The sequence below is a fragment of the Symphalangus syndactylus genome, chromosome 20 (genome assembly GCF_028878055.3).
Source record: "Symphalangus syndactylus isolate Jambi chromosome 20, NHGRI_mSymSyn1-v2.1_pri, whole genome shotgun sequence".
Classification (NCBI taxonomy): Eukaryota; Metazoa; Chordata; class Mammalia; order Primates; family Hylobatidae; genus Symphalangus; species Symphalangus syndactylus.
The window spans coordinates 68,159,922-68,179,744 of record NC_072442.2 but is presented as its reverse complement, the minus strand read 5'-3'; the positions used below and the strand labels follow the sequence as shown (position 1 = coordinate 68,179,744).

At 59.8% G+C, this 19,823-nt stretch overlaps 1 protein-coding gene across 7 annotated transcripts in view; it reads right to left on the bottom strand.

The window, feature by feature from the left end:
* ABR (ABR activator of RhoGEF and GTPase) overlaps positions 1-19,823 on the bottom strand; it is a 223,552-nt gene that overhangs the window by 13,656 nt on the left and 190,073 nt on the right. The window contains exon 1 of one of the 7 annotated variants that reach the window (XM_055256621.2): positions 14,483-14,718. The exons of the other annotated variants lie outside the window; for them this stretch is intronic. Coding sequence (XP_055112596.1) covers positions 14,483-14,626 — 144 coding nt within the window. The 5' untranslated portion in view covers positions 14,627-14,718. Of the gene's footprint in view, positions 1-14,482; positions 14,719-19,823 lie in introns of those variants that run through there. 7 annotated transcript variants of the gene reach the window in all.

Below are 19,823 nucleotides of genomic sequence, written 5' to 3'. Positions count from 1 at the left end.
ACCCCGACATTCCTAAAAGCCCCTCTGTTCCCCACCCAGGAAGTCTGCACACCCCGGGCCAAGCCCCCACAGCAAGCCTCGGGCCTCTCCTCTGCAGAGGACAGGATGGTGAGATGCTGGCTCACAGGCAGATGGCTTTCTGGCAACAGCACCTATGGCAGCAGAGGATCTGCAAACTGATTTCCTGAAAACTCTCCTTCCCACGTCACCCTCAGAACGTCTCTCTGTGCACTCTGAGGTGTGCGTGCCACGGTTTGAATGCTGTTGCTATAACAGGCCACTGTCATCACGGAAGGGAAACTGGATCTGGGTCAGCCCTGGGCTTCCTGCGACTCGATGTAGGTCCTTCCCACATCTTCTATCACCCACACGCCGGCTGGGGACAGGTGGGACCCAAGCCTCCGACAGGGTCTGGGTCTGCACTGGGTTCGCCCTGGGCCCTGCATTTGGGGCCAGCTGTGGCCCAGACCCTATCTTTGGCTGTTCCCTGCCCAGAGAATGGATGGAACCCAGAATAGGAGACAGGAAAAGTCGGGTGTGTGCAGAGAACCAAGTGCCCTTCAGGGAGAACCACTGCTCCGGGGACCTCTTCACACACGGGAAGCGCAAGGCCATCACCAGCCGGCTGGAGGCAGTGGTCCTACAGGGTCTCAAAGGAAGCCCCAGCTCTGGCCTCACTTTCCCAAAACCTCTCTCCCCTCTAAGCTGCTTCTGTTCTTTGCAAACCCTCCTGGATCACACAGGCTGTCCCACGTAGTTCCTCCATCTTGTCTGGACATGGGGCCGGGCCTGGGTCTGTCCCCAGCTCTGTCCCCCAGCAGTGGCCGCACAGGGTGGAGGAATCAAATGCTCTTTGTCGACTGAGATGCTACCCTTGGGAGAAACATTCTGGAGCAGCCGTGCCCTCTTTTTTTTTTTTTTTTTTGAGACAAAGAGTTTCGCTCTTGTTGCCCAGGCTGGAGTGCAATGGCATGATCTCGGCTCACTGCAACCTGTCTCCCAGGTTCAACCAATTCTTCTGCCTCAGCCTCCCAAGTAGCTGGGATTACAGGCATGCACCACCACACCCGGCTAATTTTTGTATTTTCAGTAGAGACACGGTTTTACCATGTTGGCCGGGCTGGTCTCAAACTCCTGACCTCAAATGACCCACCCACCTCAGCCTCCCAAAGTGCTGGGATCACAAGCGTGAGCCACCATGCCTGGCCAATTTTTGTATTTTTAGTAGAGACGGGGTTTCACCATGTTGCCCAGGCTGGTCTTGAACTCCTGACCTCAGGTGATCCGCCCACCTTGGGCTCCCAAAGTGCTGGGATGACAGGCGTGCGCCACCGTGCCCGGCCTGTATTTATTTTTCTAGAGGCAGGGTCTCGCTATGCCATCCAGGCTGCTATGTTGCCCTGGGCTCGAGCGATCCTCCTGCCTCGGCCTCCTGAAGAGCTGGCATTACAGGCATGCACCACTGTGCGGGCCCTTATTTATTTATTTATTTATTTATTTATTGAGACGGAGTCTCACTCTGTCACCCAGGCTGGAGTGCAGTGGTGCGATCTCAGCTCACTGCAAGCTCCGCCTCCCGGGTTCATGCCATTCTCCTGCCTCAGCCTCCCAAGCAGCTGAGACTACAGGGGCCCACCACCACGCCCGGCTGATCTTTTGTATTTTTAGTAGAGACGGGGTTTCACTGGGTCAGCCAGGCTGGTCTCGATCTCCTGACCTCGTGATCTGCCCGCCTCGGCCTCCCAAAGTGCTGGGATTACAGGCGTGAGCCACCGCGCCTGGCCCGGGCCCTTATTTTTTAATTGACACATAGCAGTTGTACGTATTTATGGGGCACAGTTTGATGTTTTGAGACCACCCCTTCTTGAGGCAGGTCTCTCTACGCATCAGCACAAGCCTCAGGCCAATTCCACGGCACCTGGTCGGATTCACCTAGAGTCCCTCCTCGGCCCCAGCTTCCCACGACCGGGTGCCTCCCGGCACCTTCTGCAGGAAGCTGAGCCAATGGTCCCTTCCCACATCTCAGGGGGACCTGGACACAGCCTGGAGGGGGGAATGTGCAGGATTCAGAGGCAGGCGGATCTGAGTCTCCCACTCAACTGTGTGCACTCAGGCAGGGCCCTTCACCTCCGTGAACTTCAATTTCCTCGTGGAGGCGTCCACACCTGCCTCACAGGGTTGTTATGGAAAAGAGCGAGAGCTTATCTTGAGCCCTTCCTGCAAGTCTGACACGAGGAATCCTCCACACACAGCATCTGTGTTCATCATCATGATAGCAGACATATGTGGTTTAAGCTCTCATAGCTGCTCCCACCTCACAGATGAGGACGCTGCGGCTTAACGAGAGTGAGGAATTTACCCAGTGCACACCTAGGAAGTGAGAGCTGCAGTTCAAAATCAAGGCCCCCAGCACCCTCTCTGCTGAAACTGCAGAATGTGTGACCGGCAGCTGCTGTAACTGCTGCTTCCTCAGAAAGGCGACATCTGGCCTCCCGGTGTGTGTCCCAACCCAGTGGGCAGACCTGGGTGCTGGGAGGCCACCTCCAGTACAGCCCTCCCGCTGCCTGGCGCCCATCACTTCCGCTCCAGCTGCCAGGTCCAACCTGGGAGCATCTGACCCAGGACTGCAACTCCTGATGCTAAGGCCCAGTTATCGCCCCGCCTCCTCCAGAGAGCCTTCTCGTAGGGCCCCAGGTCACGGTGGGAAACTTTGGGTCCCCTCTGCCTTCCTGCTCCGCTAGGATCTGCCCCTCTGCGGCCTCCCAGGCAACACTCGCTGCTGTCTCACACACTCCAGCCCCTTCTGAGGCCAGGCCTGGGCCAGGGGTACTTTCCTAAGCTGCACGACCCTCAAGCTCTCACATCTTCCCGGTGCCTGCTGCAGGTGTGGCCCTGGTATCCGCTCAGAGAGGCCTGCCTGGCCCCACGGTGCCCTGACAACGACGCTCTGTCTCCCAGGAGGCCATCAGCCTCCAGAAACCAAGTCTATTTCAGGATATCATTTAAACACAGAGGAGGGAGGGAGAGGGACAGGGTACATTTTCCAGAGAAACGCGGCTGCCCGAAACTGCGCTGGCTATTTATAACTCCTGGGAAATGTGGACTCTGCTATTTCCTGATGAGATTAGCGCTGGGGTGGAGGGGCCGGCCCCTGGGACGTTGGTGGATGGGACACCTGACTGCTCACCCTCTGGTCCCAGCAGACAGGTGCCATCCATGGGCCCAGGGGAGCATGTACCTGGGGGATGTCCGATCACCTGAAGCAGGGAGACAGAGGGAGCTTGGGAAGGGCCAGGCTGGGAAGACCACTGGGGGCACACGAGCACTGGGGCCTCCCCAAGGTGGGCCACAGGCAGGAGACAGAAACAGCCTGCGAAACCAAAAGGCGGATGAACGACTGGACCAGGGGTGGACGACTGGGCCGTACAGGGTCACTGAGAACAACCCAACTATTTTCTTCTTTTTTTTTTTTTGAGATGAGTCTCACTCCGTCGCCCAGGCTGGAATGCAGCAGCATGATCTCAGCTCACTGCAACTTCCACCTTTGGGTTTGAGCGATTCTCCTGCCTCAGCTTCCTGAGTAGCTGGGACTACAGGCACGAGCCACCACACCCAGCTAATTTTTGTATTTTTAGTAGAGATGGGGTTTCACCATGTTGGCCAGGCTGGTCTCCAACTCCTGACCTCAGGTGATCCGCCCGCCTTGGCCTCCCAAAGTGCTGGGATTACAGGTGTGAGCCATCGCGCCCGGCCAACTATTTTCTTTTTGTCTGGGCACTTAGCCATGGTCAAATCATGACTGTGCATTCAGACCTCTCCCAAAGAGAAACGCTGATCTTGGGGGTTCATGTCCAGGAGACGACCAGGTCCCCTGTGGCAAAAACCCAGCAGGCAGGGGCACCGGGTTGAAATGGGGCTCCGTCACCTCCGAGGGAGCAGGAGTGAAGACCTGAAGGTGAGCGTGGATTCTCTCCCAAGAATCCCGTAGATGGCTGGGGGAGGTCGCCTCGCCTTTCTGGACCGAAGTGACCTCATGTTTGGGGCAGAAAATCAGCAAAGTGGCCTCGCAGCGGGGAGAGGATTTGAGGCTCCAGGGCAGAGGGTGCTCCACGCACACTTGAGCGTCCTCCAGAGCTGAGTTTCAGGAACATCCTGGGGATGCCCCTGCGGGTCTCAGCCCTTCCTCCCGGCTCACCTCTCACCCCGTGGGGCAGGTGACCCCATTTCTCCTGCCTCTGCCTAGAGGGCTGCTCCCGGCCAGCTGTCTGTGCTCGGACTCAGGGGCACGCTCCCTCCGGTCTCCACTCCTGCTCCCCTGGAGGTGGCAGAGCCCCCATTCCAACCCAGTTCCCTGACTGCTGGGCCACGCTCTGCACTCCAGCACACGCTCGCCCCAAGGACTTCGGAGATGGTTCCCGCCACCTCCCCTCCCACAAGCCCTCACCCAGGGCCCTTTAATCCGCAGTAAGGGGCAAGGCAGGTGGGACTTAGAACTGGCCACTGGGGGTCTCAGTGGAGCGGGGAGCAGAGGTCCCGAGCAGCCTTCAGCGGACGCCACTTGGGATGTGATCCAGGCGCTCACTGGATGATGGGAACCTGAAGACCGCATTCGCCCCAAGGGCTCCCAGGGCTCCACCTCCGTCCTGAAAGCCGCTTCCGTCGCTCCCACCACCCAGGAGCCGACCCCCCGAGGAGCCTCCAGGCACAGCCCTGCCCTCCTGCCCTCGGGGCTGGCCCGTCCTTCCTCTCACGGCTGGCGCTCCTCTACCCTCCACCCCCTGCCTCCCAGGCACAGAACTGCCATCCTGCCCTCGGGGCTGGCCCGTCCTTCCTCTCACGGCTGGCGCTCCTCTACCCTCCGCCCTCTGAGCCCCGGCATCCCAGAATGTGGGAGGGTTTCCCTCAAGGGGGCTGCAGAGGTTCATAAAAAAAAGTGCTTCTTCGGCCAGGTGCGGTCGCTCACGCCTGTCATCCCAGCACTTTGGAAGGCCGAGGCGGGCAGATCACGAGGTCAGGAGATCGACACCAACCTGACCAACATGGTGAAGCCCCGTCTCTACTAAAAATACAATAATTAGCCAGGCATGGTGGCGGGCACCTGTAATCCCAGCTACTCGGGAGGCTGAGGCAGGAGAATCACTTGAACCTGGGAGCCGGAGGTTGCAGTGAGCCGGAGCCGAGATTGCGCCATTATACTCCAGCCTGGCGGCAGAGCAAGACTTTGTCTCAGAAAGAAAAAAAAAAAAAAAGGGTGCTTTTTCACAACAACGGTGGTAAATCTGTCCTGAGAGGTGGGACAGGAACGCTAGAAAATGACTCCCAGCTGGGTGCGGTGGCTCATGCCTGTCATCCCAGCACTGTGGGAGGACAAGGCGGGTGGATCACTCGAGCTCAGGAGTTCGAGACCAGCCTGGCCAATACGGTGAAATCCCGTCTCTACTAAAAATACAAAATTAGCCGGAAATCACTTGAACCCGGGAGGCAGAGGTTGCAGTGAGCCAAGATTGCGCCACTGCACTCCAGCCTGGACAACAGAGCAAGACTCTGTCTCAAACAAAACAAAACAAAACAAAACAAACAGAAAATGACTGCAGAAGGACCTCAGTGAAAGTGGCCCCCGGACAGGCAACCATGTGGAAGGTGGAGCTGTGTGGGTGCATTTCACACCTGCCCTGGAGGGGCCGCGGAGCCCAGGCCCTGAGCCAGGCATCGGGTCTGAGGTTGGGCACGTCTCCTGTGGCTCCCAGACCAGTGGCCACGGTGGCAGCCCGGGCTGGCTTTCCCCTGCCCTCCCCCAAGGGCAGCCCCACGCTCAGGGCTGGGTCCCCTTGGGACACTGAAGCCAGCCTGTCATTGGGGCAGACCACAGGCGTGAGAGGCACGGCGGGGCTGGCAAGCTGGCAACGGGGGAGATGGGAGCTGCCAAAAGCCTGCCTCTCCTCCCTCGGGGAGGCGCCGGAGGATTCCGTCAACGTGGCTGCTCTGAGAGACTCTGAGAGAGGCAGAGCGGGAGGGGCTGCCAGGACCTACCCCTGGCTTCCAGCTCCGCAGCTGGGTCGGGGACACCGGGTGCGGCTCCATAAACTCTCCCCACATCTTCCCATGGCCTGGCACCCACACTGCTAGGCCAGGCAGGCTCTGCCTCTCCAGCCCTCACCCTGCAGGGTCAGCCAGGCTCCCTTGTAGCCAAGGTGCCCTGCAGCCAAGGTGTGCCCGCCTGCCATACCCAGGCCAGCCACAGATAGGCTCAGGCTAATGCTGTGTCCCAGGGCCTCGGCTGGCCTCCCCTCCGACACTAGAGAACTTCGAAGTTCCCCAAGCCTCACGGAAGGAAGGGGGTTAGCAGCTCTGAATGACGCTTTTGTTGAAGGCAGGTTAGCCTCTTAGCACCCACAGCAACCTGCCTTCCCCAGCGTCCACTCCAGCGCCTCTCCTGCCCTGGCACCCACTTTGCTTTTAGCCCCCGGGCTGGGCATGGCTGACCTCAAGGAGAAGCAGACAAAACCCAAACCTGGCTGCTCTTGGAGGCTCCACAGCCAGGCACGTCTCCCCCAGCGGCCTGGGGCTCTGTCTTCCTCAGGGCCAGCCCACCCCACCACGGCCTCCCTGTGCAGGCAGCCTGGAGGCTTCAGCTTCAGCTCAGAACTGGGCTGCAAATACCAGCCAGGAAGCTGGCCCTGCCCCAGCCCAGGGCAGGTCAAGGATGCCAGGGTAGCAAGGGCAGAGGCAGTGGGGCCCTCTTGAGGAAAGGAACAGGCCAGGGCCAAAGCAACACAGAGGTCCCGTCCTGAAAGGAAAGGGGCGCCCTCAGAGGTCAAAGTCCAAGATGAGAGGCCTTCTATGGTCCTGACCAGGAAGCTTCACGCTGGCAGCCATGGGAAGGCCAAGGACCTGTCAGATCTCCACGGGCTCTGAAGCCTCGAGCTGGACCTGGAGAGGTTAAGAAACATCAACAGGGCCAGGGGCGGTGACTTACACCTGTGATCCCAGCACTGTGGGAGGCCGAGGTGGGTGGATCACCTGAGGTCAGGAGTTCAAGACCAGCCTGGCCAACATGGTGAAATCCCGCCTCTACTAAAAATACAAAAATCAGCCCGGTGTGGTGGCACATGCCTGTAAATCCAGCTACTCAGGAGGCTGAAGCAGGAGAATCGCTTGAACCCAGGAGGCGGAGGTTGCGGTGAACTGAGATTGCGCCATTGCGCTCCAGCCTGGGCAACAGAACGAGGCACATCTCAAAAAAAAAAAAAAAAAAAAAAAAAAAGCATCAACAGCCTTCTCTGAAACCAGCTTCACCCTCCCTGCCCGGGCCCATAACACGTTCCGGGCATGGAGCTCGCCGCCGGGGACATGAGGGGCACCAGCAATGCCAGGGCCCAGGTCAGCACTGAGCGGCCCCTCCCAGGCCTCGCCTTGCTCCGAGTCTCACGTTCAGTGGCGTCGTCACAAACAACTGTCATGCCTGTTGCTATGCACAGCATGCCAGGCTGGGCACCACACTGATGCCTGACGGGCAGGAGCCCGGCGTCTCCAGACGCCCCCATCTGGGGCACGCAGCCCAACTCCAACCGGCCAGGGAAGGCAGGACACCACGGGTGAGAGCCTGCACTGAGGCTGAGCTGCCAGGGTCTGAGCGCCGCGCCTTGGCTAAGCCACTCACATGACCTCATCTGGATCACTCTCTGAGCCTCATTCCTCATATATAAAACAGTCTGGGCCAGGCACGGGGGCTCCCGCCTGTAATCCAGCACTGTGGGAGGCTGAGGCAGGTGGATCCATTGAAGCCAGAAGTTCAACATCAGCCTGCGCAACATAATGAAACCTCGTCTTTACAAAAAATACAAAAATTAGCCAGGCATGTTGGTACATGCTTGTAGACCCAGCTACTTGGGAGGCTGAGGTGGGAGGATTGCTTGAGCCTGGGAGATGGAGGCTGCAGTGAGCTGAGATGGTGCCACTGCACTCCAGCCTGGCCGAGAGAGTGAGACTCCCTCTAAAAAAAAAAAAATTAAAAAAAATGTAAAACAAAATTAAAAACACATTTAGGCCTGGCGCAGTGACTCATGCCTGTAATCTCAGCACTTTGGGAAGCCGAGGCGGGTGGGTCACCTGCGGTCAGGAGTTCAAGACCAGCCTGGCCAACAAGGTGAAACCTCGTCTCTACTAAAAATACAAAAATTAGCCAGGCGTGATGGCGGGCGCCTGTAATCCCAGCTACTCAGGAGGCTGAGGCAGGAGAATCGCTTGATCCCGGGAGCCAGAGGTTGCAGTGAACCAAGATCGCGCCACTGCACTCCAGCCTGGGCGACGGAGCAAGACTGTCTCAAAACAACAACAAACAAAAACAAAAGAACCCAAATAAATAAACAGTGTGAATAACAGCACCTCATAGGTGTCACCTCAGTTGCGTCACAGGCTAAGAATGACGCCTCAGACAGTAAGTGTTCAAAACATATAATCGCCACAAAACTGCTTGAACACCCTGCGGCTTCCCGCCGCATTCGGATTAAAGGCCGAGCTCCCTGTCCTGAACCGCAGGGCCCCACGTCGCCTGGCCGCCGTCCCCTTACCCCACATAACGCCCCACACTGTCCCCGCCACCCAACTCTGCCTCTGAACACACCTGCCTCAGGATGTGGACCTTGCGGTTCTTTGGCCTGGAATGCACTGTCCCCTGGTTTTTTATAGCTGAATTCTTGTCATTTAAATCTTCGTTCAAAAGTGATCCTCTCAAGCCAGGCATCCTCCCTGTCACTCTCTACTGCGTTACCCAGTTGTGTTTATTTCTTCACAGCACTCATCTGACCTGCGAGGATCTCATTTGTTGACGGACTCCTCCTGCAGACGGGGTCTCGTCTGTCTCGGGCCTCTGTGTCCCCAGTTCCTGCAGGCCCAGCACGTGGAAGGTGCTCCCGAAACACTCACAGGCCAGAGGAACCAACTGGGGCACGGGGGAAGGAGGTGACAATGGCTCCCCGCCAGGGCTGCTTCAGGACAGGGGTCAGGAAGCCCTGCGTTCCCGCTAAACACCCTGCTCCTGTGTCCACTGAATGGCTGGCGTTGGCCCAGGGGCAGCCCTGTGACAGACTCTCCCAGGGTGCTCAGGGTTTAAGGTTTAGGACCAGGAATCTTGAGACATGGCCAAGATCATCACATGAACTGGATTCCAGGAGATCATCCCGTTCAGCTCCTTCATTGAGCTGATACCAGAGAACCAGAGAGGCAAAGGGATGTACTCACGGGCACACAGCAGTTAAGTAGCAGACCGCGACGAGAAAAATGGGAAACCGTGACTCCCACCAGCCTGGCGCCCTGTCTTCTCTGGCACCTGGTGCCACATGAGCCTGAGGGCTGGGGACCCCGGAGGCCTCCCCGAGCACAGCCACGGCATCCAGGCATCGCATGGGAAGGACGTGTGGATGTCACGGCTCTGGCTGTGCCCATCATCGGTACCAGCCCCGGCTGGGGTCACGGTCCAGGAAAGAGATCCCTCCAGATTCTGGCTCAGGAGCTAGTTCCACTGTCTTGACGCGGGACTGGGGAAGTCTCCGTGAGGATCCTGGGGCCTCCTGGCCTCTCTACAGAAGCCCAGGACCAGCTCCAGGGGCCCCTCCCACCTCTCCAGGGCCCATCCTGGAGGGCCAAGGGTCTACGGCTCACTGGACCCAGGACTGACGCTGCGTTTCTCCCCAGGGTGGGGCAGGCAGGTCACAGGTGCAGGGGACTGTCTGTTCCTCAAAGGTGCTGGGGGGCCGTCAGGACACAAACATCTTCCTGCCCTAGCATGATTTCACAGGGGAAAGGAGGCCAAAAAACAGCACCTGTTGACCAGTTCCCAACCATCTGGGCAGTCAGCGAGGCCACTCAGCAGAGGGCCAGGACTTTCCAGCACCAGCGCCCTGTGGCCAACACCTGGCAGCTCCCCCAGACTCACACCTGCAGGCTTGGGGGCTCTTCCAAAATGTCTGGGGCAGCTCCCCGAGACTCACACCTGCAGGCTTGGGGGCTCTTCCAAAATGTCTGGGGCAGCTCCCCGAGACTCACACCTGCAGGCTTGGGGGCTCTTCCAAAATGTCTGGGGCCTCACTGCCTCTGGGTACTACGGCAACACTGGGATCAGGCAGCTTTGGCCTTTGAGGAACCCCCTTGGTTGGCAGGTTCTCCTGTCCCTGGTCCAGAGCCATCCAAAAGCTGGGGCACCGTGCCCAGCATCACTGGCTGGCCAAGCCGTCTGTGGACTGCAGGGAGGCTGGGGAGGACCAGCGCCCTTCTACCCTCCCTAGGTACTAAGAAGCGGCAGGCACCTTGCCAGGTTCACTCAGAGCAGGCTTCCTGCCTTGGCGTCTACAGCCCCCTCTGAAGTCGCACACAGTGTGTGCATGGGATGGCTCTGTGTCTGAGTGGCCTCCAGAACCTTCATCAGATTCTTAGAGTCCAGGGTTCCTGCTCTGTGGACTCAAGCAGGCCTCTTGGGAGCTGGCCTGGCACAGAGGTCAGAGAATACTCATGAGGCCCCAGCAGTGAGGTCTGCCCACTCAGCGGGTGGGTAAGTGCTGTGGAAAAGAGGGAGGGTCGCCTGACCCCACTGCCAACCTGTCAGCCAGCCTGGCCGCAGTCAGGACCCACAGAGGCCCAGGAAGAAGTGGGCTGGTGTAGGGGCCTCCAGCCCTTGGGGGAGGCACTTTGCAGTCTCCTGTCTGTGGCTGAGGGGTCGCTATAGCGGGGGTGTGTGAACAGAGAAGACACACGATGAAGCTTTCTTCCCACCGGGAAACAAGGGCGGTGGGCAGCCGGGCCAGGCCAGACTTCTATTGCAGAAGGCTGCAAGATCTTTCCTGACGCCCAGACTGGATTATAAAATAAAGTACACGAGCCCAAGACGTATCTGTATCTTGTACCCAGCACCTGTGTACCCTGATGGCCAAGTGAGTGGTAGAGTGAACCTCTGGGGTGTGCACGTGGTCTGCACACCTGGTGCCATCAGGAAGGAATAAATGACAGGCTCTGCGAGGGGTGGGGTTGTCCTGCGGTGGCGATCAAGCTGAAAAAGAAAGGGACCCTTTTCCCCCCCACCGAGACAGAGTCTCACTCTGTTGCCCAGGCTGGAGTGCAGTGGCATGATCTCGGCTCACTGCAACCTCCACCTCCCAGGTTTGAGCGATGCTCCTGCCTCAGCCTCCCTAGCAGCTGGGATTACAGGTGCCTGCCACCATGCCCGGCTAATTTTTTTTTTTTTTTTGTATTTTTAGTAGACACGGGGTTTCACCATGTTGGCCAGGCTGGTCTCGAACACCTGACCTCAGGTGATCCACCCGCCTCTGCCTCCCAAAGTGATGGGATTACAGGCGTGAGCGTCCACACTTGGCTAATTTTTGCATTTTTAGTTGAGACGGGGCTTCTCCATGTTGGCCAGGCTGGTCTTGAACTCCTGACCTCAGGTGATCCAAGAAAGGGACCTTCTTGTACGACCATCGTGAGCCTGAAGCTTCCCCGAGTGGCCCAAGAGGGGCTCTCCACGCCGCCCTTCCTCAGGTAACACCTCTGATCCTCTCTGAAGCAAAGGCGGCAGCTCCCATCACAGAACACGGGACTCGTGTGGGCTCAGCAGTGCCGGTGTCCAGCTTAAGAGGGGCTCTTTGGAAGTAGGGAATTCTCAGACCCACGTGGCTGTGCCTCAAGGTAGAGACAAAGTCACCTGAAGCTGCCCTCAATCTCCTCCTCAGACCCTGCCGGCTCAGCCTGAGTCCCCACTGCCAGCCAGCACCTGGCCTGGTCTGAGTCAGGAGCGTCTTGGCCTTGGTTGCTATATAAGGGCCTCAACTTCCCCCACAGACAAATGCTTCTGGACCGGCCTCCCTTCAGGCCCTCTTAGCCTCCTCACGGCTCCCCCAAGGGGATGCTGCGGGGGCGGGGTGGGGGGTTCCTCCTTCAGCCCCTTCCCCTCCAAAGTTCAACCGAGAATCTAGAAGAGGAAAGGATGGAAGGGAGAGCAAGGCACCGGGCCTGGTCTACTTGAGTGTGATTTGAGGCAAAAAAAAAAAAAAAAAACAAAACAAAACAAAACAAAACAAAACAGTGAAAAGGAAAGAAAAGAAACGCGAAGTTCAATACCGAGTGCCCTGGCTGAACCCACAAACCCAGATGCCACGTGTCTCCCAGCTAAACTCTTGCACAAGCTGACTGCCAAGTCAGGGGCTGGAATGAGGCTTCGGCTCCTGAACTCTCCCTCTGGGGACAAGAACAGCCCAACCACGGGGACCCCTGCTGGTAGCCAAAGGAGCCTCCATGAGTGTCCCTGCCTCCTCTCCCCCAGAAACCAGAGGCCCTGCACTATTTAAAGGCTCAGTTCCAATAACGAGACCTCTCCATCGGAACAGATTCTTCAGTCCCAGCCCTGGATGAGTCACACCCCTGCCTCCAGCCTTTAATGAACCTTCAGGTCAGTGGAAGCAGGAGGGTCACCAGTGTTTCTCGCACCCACAGCATCACTCAGGGCAAAGTTAACGGGGAGTTAATGAGGCAACCCCTTCTGCCAGTCTGGGCAGTACGGCCGGGCACCCTTCCCTTACCCCACGGAAACGAAACTGCCTAATCCCAGCCCCTCGGCCCAACTGTGAAGCTGCTGCAGGAAAACGCCAGGTTAATGTGGCTGAGGATAGAAAGGAAGAGGCTGGCAGGCCCCTCAACTCCGCTGCTCACCCGCTGTTCTGCGCACAGTGAGGTGGGAAGCACAGGGCAGACGTCCCTCTGTCCACCACAGCGCTGACCCGTGTCCACGACCCACACTGTGGCAGACGTCCCTCTGTCCACCACAGCGCTGACCCCTGTGTCCATAACACGGACACACTGTGCCACGCAGCACGTGTTAGGGGACTGAATCGCTCGTCACACAGAGCAGCCCAGGGCAGGGCCACCGTGAGCTGCACTGACGCCAACTGCTCAGCAGCTCAATAGCCCAGCGTCTGCCTGGCCGCCACCCCTGCCCAGAGATCCCCATCAGACACGGAGCCACCAGACACAGCCAGGGGCAAACCCAGCTAAGGAATTCCTGAAGGGGCTTCTCAGTTCTGCCGGCCACAAATGCATAGGGAAAGAACTGAAAGTCCAGGACCTCGGGTTTAAAAGTTGCCCCCTGCCCACCAGGCGCCTCCTCAAAGGGGCAGGTAAACTGGAAGCGCCTTGTTTGGCTGGCGCTGGACCCGGAACCTGCCAGGTCAGTTTCTTGCCAACCCTGACGTTTGAGGATGGATGGTGAGCTCTGGGCTGGTGCCTGCTGGCCTCAGCAGGGGCTGGGGAGGGGATGAGTCCATGCTGCCGGGCACAGACAGCTGCCTCAGCACAGAGGGGCTCTGGCAGCAGCTGGGGCCGGCAGGGCTCTGCTAGCCCGGTCCCCAGGGAGGCTGAAGGTGACACAGGGGCCAGTGCAGGAAGCTCAAGTTGCTGCCCTGCCCAGCACTTTCCAGGGCTGATGTCACCTCTGGGAGGGCAAGTATGCCCCATGGCAGGAGCTGAAACGAAACGAGGGGCCAGTGAGCCCAAGATCACTTCGTCCTGGCTGATGCCTCAATGCCGGCTGGAAGGAAGAGCCTGCAGAGAGGGTCCTGTGAGCCTCAGGAGGACCTGCAGATCCCCACCACGGACTGGCCAAGGCCTCCCTTGTTGCTCTCTTGATGGATGGCCCCAGCCCTGGCCAGCCGGACTGGCACCCTGGGACAGCTTACTCGGGCAGTTGATTTGATCTGCAGAGTTATCGAGTGCTTCCTGTGTGCTGGGCGCTGGGTCTGGCTCTTCCTCAGATGCCTGATGCCAGGGCCCCAAGCCAGCCCCAAGGCAGCCTGCCCAGCTGCAGGACAGTCAGTTTCTATCTCAGATTTTAATCTCAACTCAGGTCTGGGGCTACAGGGGCACCGGCGGTCTGCCCTGGCACACAGACTGAACGCCTGATGCCCGGCAGGCACTGGGCACACAGTCAGATGGGTGGTCCCTGAAGGGAAGCCTGGAGCCCCCAGACCCAGCGGCATCCCTCCCTCCCCACAACCCTGCACAGAGAAACCTCACACGGCAGATGGTGCTGCGGTCGGCGCCCCTCAGCAAAGGGGCGCCCAGCAAGACCCGCTGGACGCAGGGGTCAGGTCGAGGCTGAACAGGGCGGCAAGACACAGACCCAGAGGCAGGCGTCTCCCCATGGGCTGTTTGCGCTCCCGGCGTGGAAAGCAGGGTCCACCTGCCGAGAAGAAACCTCTCTTCTCTCGAGGCAGGGGCAGATGCCCGAGCGCCAGGGTCCGGGTGGGGGCAGCCCCAGCGTTTGCCATCAAGTTCAAGCCACTTAGAGCGACGCGCACAGACCCCAGCTCTGTCCCCGGACTCCACGGAGGGGGCGGGAGCGGGAAAGGCGAGCGGGACCCCCTCAGCCCCCGCAGCCCCCCGAGCCCTGCAGCGCCCCCAAGCCCCCACCCCCGGAACCTCCAGCCCCCGCGGGCACCTTGTTTCGGAGCAGCTTGTTGCGCACGCGGCCCCAGAGCCGGGCGCCGGTATTGGGGGGGCGCTTGCTCCCGGACTCCTCCAGCTCCAGGGGTTCGCGCCCCGCCTTCCGGCTGCAGTCGGGCTGGGGCAGGACGTCGGTCATGCCGGGGGGACGGGACGCGGCGCTGGAGAGAAGGCGCCTGCGGAGCGCTCAGCCCCCGGCCGCCAGTCCCGCTAGTTCCCCTAGTCCCGCCGGCTTTCCCCGCGCTCGCCTCCCTCCCCGCGCTCGCCTCCCTCCCCGCGCTCGCCTCCCTCCCTCCCTCCGCGTCCCTCCTCCCTCCTCCGCGTCCCTCCTCCCTCCTCCGCATCCCTCCTTCCCCGCCCTCGGCGAGGCTGCAGCCCAGGCTGAGCGCCGCCTCCCGGGCCCAGGGCCTCCCCTCCAAGACCCAACCCCGGGTTTCATCCCTGGCAAGGGCGCTGCTCCTCCCCGACCCCGCCGCCCTCCCTCGAAATAAAGTTTACACCAGCCCCACACCCCAGTCTCTCCCCACTGGGTCCCCGGTTGACCCCTTCACCACCACCAGGCTGCTCCAGGGGCCAAGCGAGGGGCCGGCAGGGGCCGGGGGCCAGGCGGGGTGCTGCATTTTGGCCACAAACAGCTGCCCTCCTCCCCGGCAAAAGACTCTGACTGCCCTGGAGTCGCACTTCCCCACCCTCAACTTCTGCCCCAGGCACCTTCCTCAGAACCAGCTTGGTGACCCGGCCAGACACTTGTGGATGGGAACGCACAAGCCTCCTCAGGTGAGAAATTTAAGGATAAAGGAGACCCCTAGTGTGGGAATCCCAGTGGGAATCAGGTCACTGATCTGCTCAGGGACACGAGCGAAAGCCCAAAACGACACGGGTCACATGTCCAGACAGAGAGGCCTCTTGAGGAGTCACTTTGAACCGTGGCCCTTCGCACCTCACCAAAAAAGGTTTCCGCTGCCAGGGGCAGAGGACGCCACGGGCATCCCACCCGCGTCTATGCTGGGCTCAGAGGACGCCACGGGCAACCACCCGCGTCGTGCTGGGCTCAGAGGACGCCACGGGCAACCACCCGCGTCTGTGCTGGGCACCGAGGACACCACAGGCAACCACCCGCGTCTGTGCTGGGCACTGAGGACACCACGGGCAACCACCTGCGAATGTGCTGGGCACCAAGGATGCCACGGGCAACCCACCTGCGTATGTGCTGGGCACCGAGGACTCCACGGGCAACCCACCCGCGTATGTGCTGGGCACCGAGGACTCCACGGGCATCCCACCCGCGTCTGTGCTGGGCACCGAGGATGCCACAGGCAACCCACCCACTGCTGGGCACCGAGGACTCCACGGGCATCCCACCCGCGTCTATGCTGGGCACCGAGAACTCCACAGGCATCCCACCCGCGTCTATGCTGGGCACCGAGGACGCCACAGGCAACCACCCGCGTCTGTGCTGGGCACCGAGGATGCCATGGGCAACCCACCCACTGCTGGGCACCAAGGACACCACGGGCAACCACCCGCTGCTGGGCACCGAGGACACCACGGGCAACCACCCGTGTCTGTGTTGGGCTCAGAGGACGCCACGGGCAGCCACCTGCGTCTGTGTTGGGCTCAGAGGACGCCACGGGCAACTACCTGCATCTGTGCTGGGCATCGAGGACGCCACGGGCAACCCACCCACTGCTGGGCACCGAGGACGCCACGGGCAGCCACCCGCGTCTGTGCTGGGCACCGAGGACGCCACGGGCAACTACCCGCATCTGTGCTGGGCACCGAGGACGCCACGGGCAGCCACCCGCGTCTGTGCTGGGCGCCTTGAGAGAGAGAAGAACTTGTTCTTGATCCTCAATTTAGTGAACTTTCTAACCGCACACTAGGACACGAATTACATCTCAAGGTAACAGTACGAGTATGGTATTCAGAGAAAAGAGAAAGGCTGAATCCCAAATGGTTAACTATGCAAAACCCAGGGGTGTCTGGGACCTCAGACCTCTGCAGACCCCGGCACAGCGCAGAAAGGAAACCAGTATTTGCACCGTGGCAACCACAAACCAGGTCTTTCAAACGCCCAACTGCATGTGAGCCTCACATTCTTGTCATGTTGGTGTTACTGCCCTGTCCTAGATTGGTGAGGACAGGGGGTCAGGAGGTCCAGTTCTGGCCAGGGTTACACAGTGCCAAGTGAGGATGGGGAGGTCCCCCCAAAGCCCTTGGTGCTCACAAGCACTGTGCCTTACTCAAGTATGGATGATGCTTTGGATTCAGGAAAAAGAGCTGGGTCAGGACATTTCTTGGTTGACCCCAAGGCAGGGGGGTTGGGGCCCAGAGACAAGCCCTCCGCATCCGGCGTCAACGGCCAGGCAGGTGTCAGGATTTCTCCTCGGAGGCCTTGGTGTTTTTTGAGAAATAGGTGGCTTCCCTGCAGAGACAGCCATATAGTCAGAGCTGCCTTTCGTGGAAGGTCGGCAGGGACCACGCATCATGGATTAAGTCACTCATCCCTCCCAACTTTATGAAGTCAGTACCAGCATCCCCACTTTACCTTTGAGGAAACGAAGGGCTCTGACAAGCTGAGCTACGTGTCCAAGGCCAGGACAAGCTGGAACACAAACGGAGGTCTGGCTAACTCCAAAGCCCACACCCCTGTCACTCACTGTGATGCCCCAGTGTGGCAGGATCTGGCCCTGTACTGTCTTCCGCCTGGCTGGCAGAGGGGGCCCTGGGGCGTCCTGCCTGCGGCCTGCTGGGCTAAAACGGGGCCTGGGTCTTCACTGTCCCTGCTGGGGCAGCCAGACCAGCTCCGTTTCTTCCTGGCTCACACGTCACACCCACCCCTGGACGGTGCACACTGAGCCTCCTCATACCTGAGCTGCTAAGTGGGGGCTGAGCCACAACAGCCTCGCCAGCACCTCCTGAGGGGGAGGTGGAGAGACGGACGGAGGTAGGAACATGCTTGTGTCCCCTAACTGAGACCTGAGTCACCCTTCCCCACCCCTCCTTCGCCTGCCCCTTCCAGGGCTCCAGGAGGACCCAGACAGCCCCTTTACACAGCCATAAAACCATCTCCTCCAGGAAGGCTCTGCTCACTCCTCAGGCCCCACTGCTTGGTCCCACTCATGTCATTCTTTTTTTTTTTTTTTTTTTTTTTTGAGACAGTGTCTTGCTCTGTGGCCCAGGCTGGAGTGCAGTGGTGCAATCTTGGCTCACTGCAGCCTCCACCTCCCCGGCTCAAGCAATTCTCCTGCCTCAGCCCCTCGGGTAGATGGGACTACACGCACCCGCCACCACGCCCGGCTAATTTTTGTATTTTTAGTAGAGACGGGGTTTCGCCATGTTGGCCAGGCTGGTCTCAAACTCCTGACCTCAGCCTCCCAAAGTGCTGGGTTTACAGGCGTGAACCACTGCACCTGGCCCCACTCATGTCACTCTAGAGGCAGTGACTGAGGGCCTGGCTGCGTGCCCGACCCTGGGGTGGGGGTTAAGGCATCACAGAGACGAATCAAAAACCAGTGCTTGACAAAGGGGCAGCCAAGAAAGCAGAGATGTCCATCAACAGGAAGCAGACAGGCATTTGTGCATTTGGCACAGGTCACTTGTGCACCTACTAGGCACCATGCCCAGATGGACAAAACCTGCACAAAATCCCGTATTACGGCCTCAGAACAGGACAGAAAAAATGCCACGAAAGTGGAGAGACACAATTTCCAGCTGGAAGGCTTCCTGGAGGAGAGGGGTCGGCATGGGGCCCTCGGGGCTGTGGGGAAAGGCCATCTGCCCTCGCTGGGTCCCAGCTTTACTCTACCTCCCTCCAGCAAATGTCCAATGGCTGTTGTGTAACTGGCTGGTAAGGTGCCATTATAATTGCTCGCCACGTTTACGCTGCAGTGCTCCTGGCGCCGTGACTTAACTTCGGAATCCGCCCCTCACTGGCTCTGTATGGTCCCCCTTCCCTGCAGACTGCAAGAATGCGTGCCCCTCCCTGCTGCCGGGTGTGTGGGAGAAGGGGGCAGTGTAAATCCTGTTCCCAACACCTGGCACTCATCTGTCTTAGGAACCACAGGCTCAATACTTGTCTGGGTAAAGGAAGCTCGGATTGGATGAACGATGGCCAGCTGGTCTCCATGGTGACCTAAGTGCCTTCGTAGATGGGTAGCTGAGTTGGGAGTCTTCCCCTGAGACGCTCATCTTTCCCTTCTTCGCTAGGAACTGGGGGCTTCCTCTGGGGACAGCGCAGGCTTGCCTTCTCTCCCCCAAGCCCAACTCATTGCTTCCTGGAGTCAATGGTCTTGGGTGGAAGAATATCCGTGCAAGACAAATGTCCCCGGCAAAAGCAGAAATCTGAATTCTAGTCCCTGCAGCCCACCACGGACCCCTCATCTCTGCTGGGTTCGGCTCAGGCTATCCCAACTACCTGGGAAGTGGCCACACTCCTTCCTCCCTCACCCCTTCCATCCCCCACACCTGCTCCCTCACCCCTTCCATCCCCTACAACTGCTCCTCCCACCCCTTCTATCCCCCACACCTGCTCCCCCACCCCTTCCATCCCCCACACCTGCTCCCCCAACCCCTTCCATCCCCTACACCTGCTCCCCCACCCCTTCCATCCCCCACACCTGCTCCCTCACCCCTTCTATCCCCCACACCTGCTCCCCCACCCCTTCCATCCCCCACACCTGCTCCCCCCACCCCTTCCATCCCCTACACCTGCTCCCCCCACCCCTTCCATCCCCTACACCTGCTCCCCCCACCCCTTCCATCCCCCATACCTGCTCCCCCCACCTCTTCCATCCCCCACACCTGCTCCCCCACCCCTTCCATCCCCCACACCTCTCCCCCAACCCCTTCCATCCCCCATACCTGCTCCCCCCACCCCTTCCATCCCCCACACCTGCTCCCCCCACCCCTTCCATCCCCCACACCTGCTCCCCCACCCCTTCCATCCCCCACACCTGCTCCCCCCACCCCTTCCATCCCCCACACCTGCTCCCCCACCCCTTCCATCCCCCACACCTCTCCCCCAACCCCTTCCATCCCCTACACCTGCTCCCCCCACCCCTTCCATCTCCCACACCTGCTCCCCCCACCCCTTCCATCCCCCCACACCTGCTCCCCCTACCCCTTCCATCCCCCACACCTGCTCCCCCCAACCCCTTCCATCCCCCACACCTGCTCCCCGACCCCTTCCATCCCCCACACCTGCTCCCCCCACCCCTTCCATCCCCCACACCTGCTCCCCCCAACCCCTTCCATCCCCTACACCTGCTCCCCTCACCCCTTCCATCCCCCCACACCTGCTCCCCCCACCCCTTCCATCCCCCACACCTGCTCCC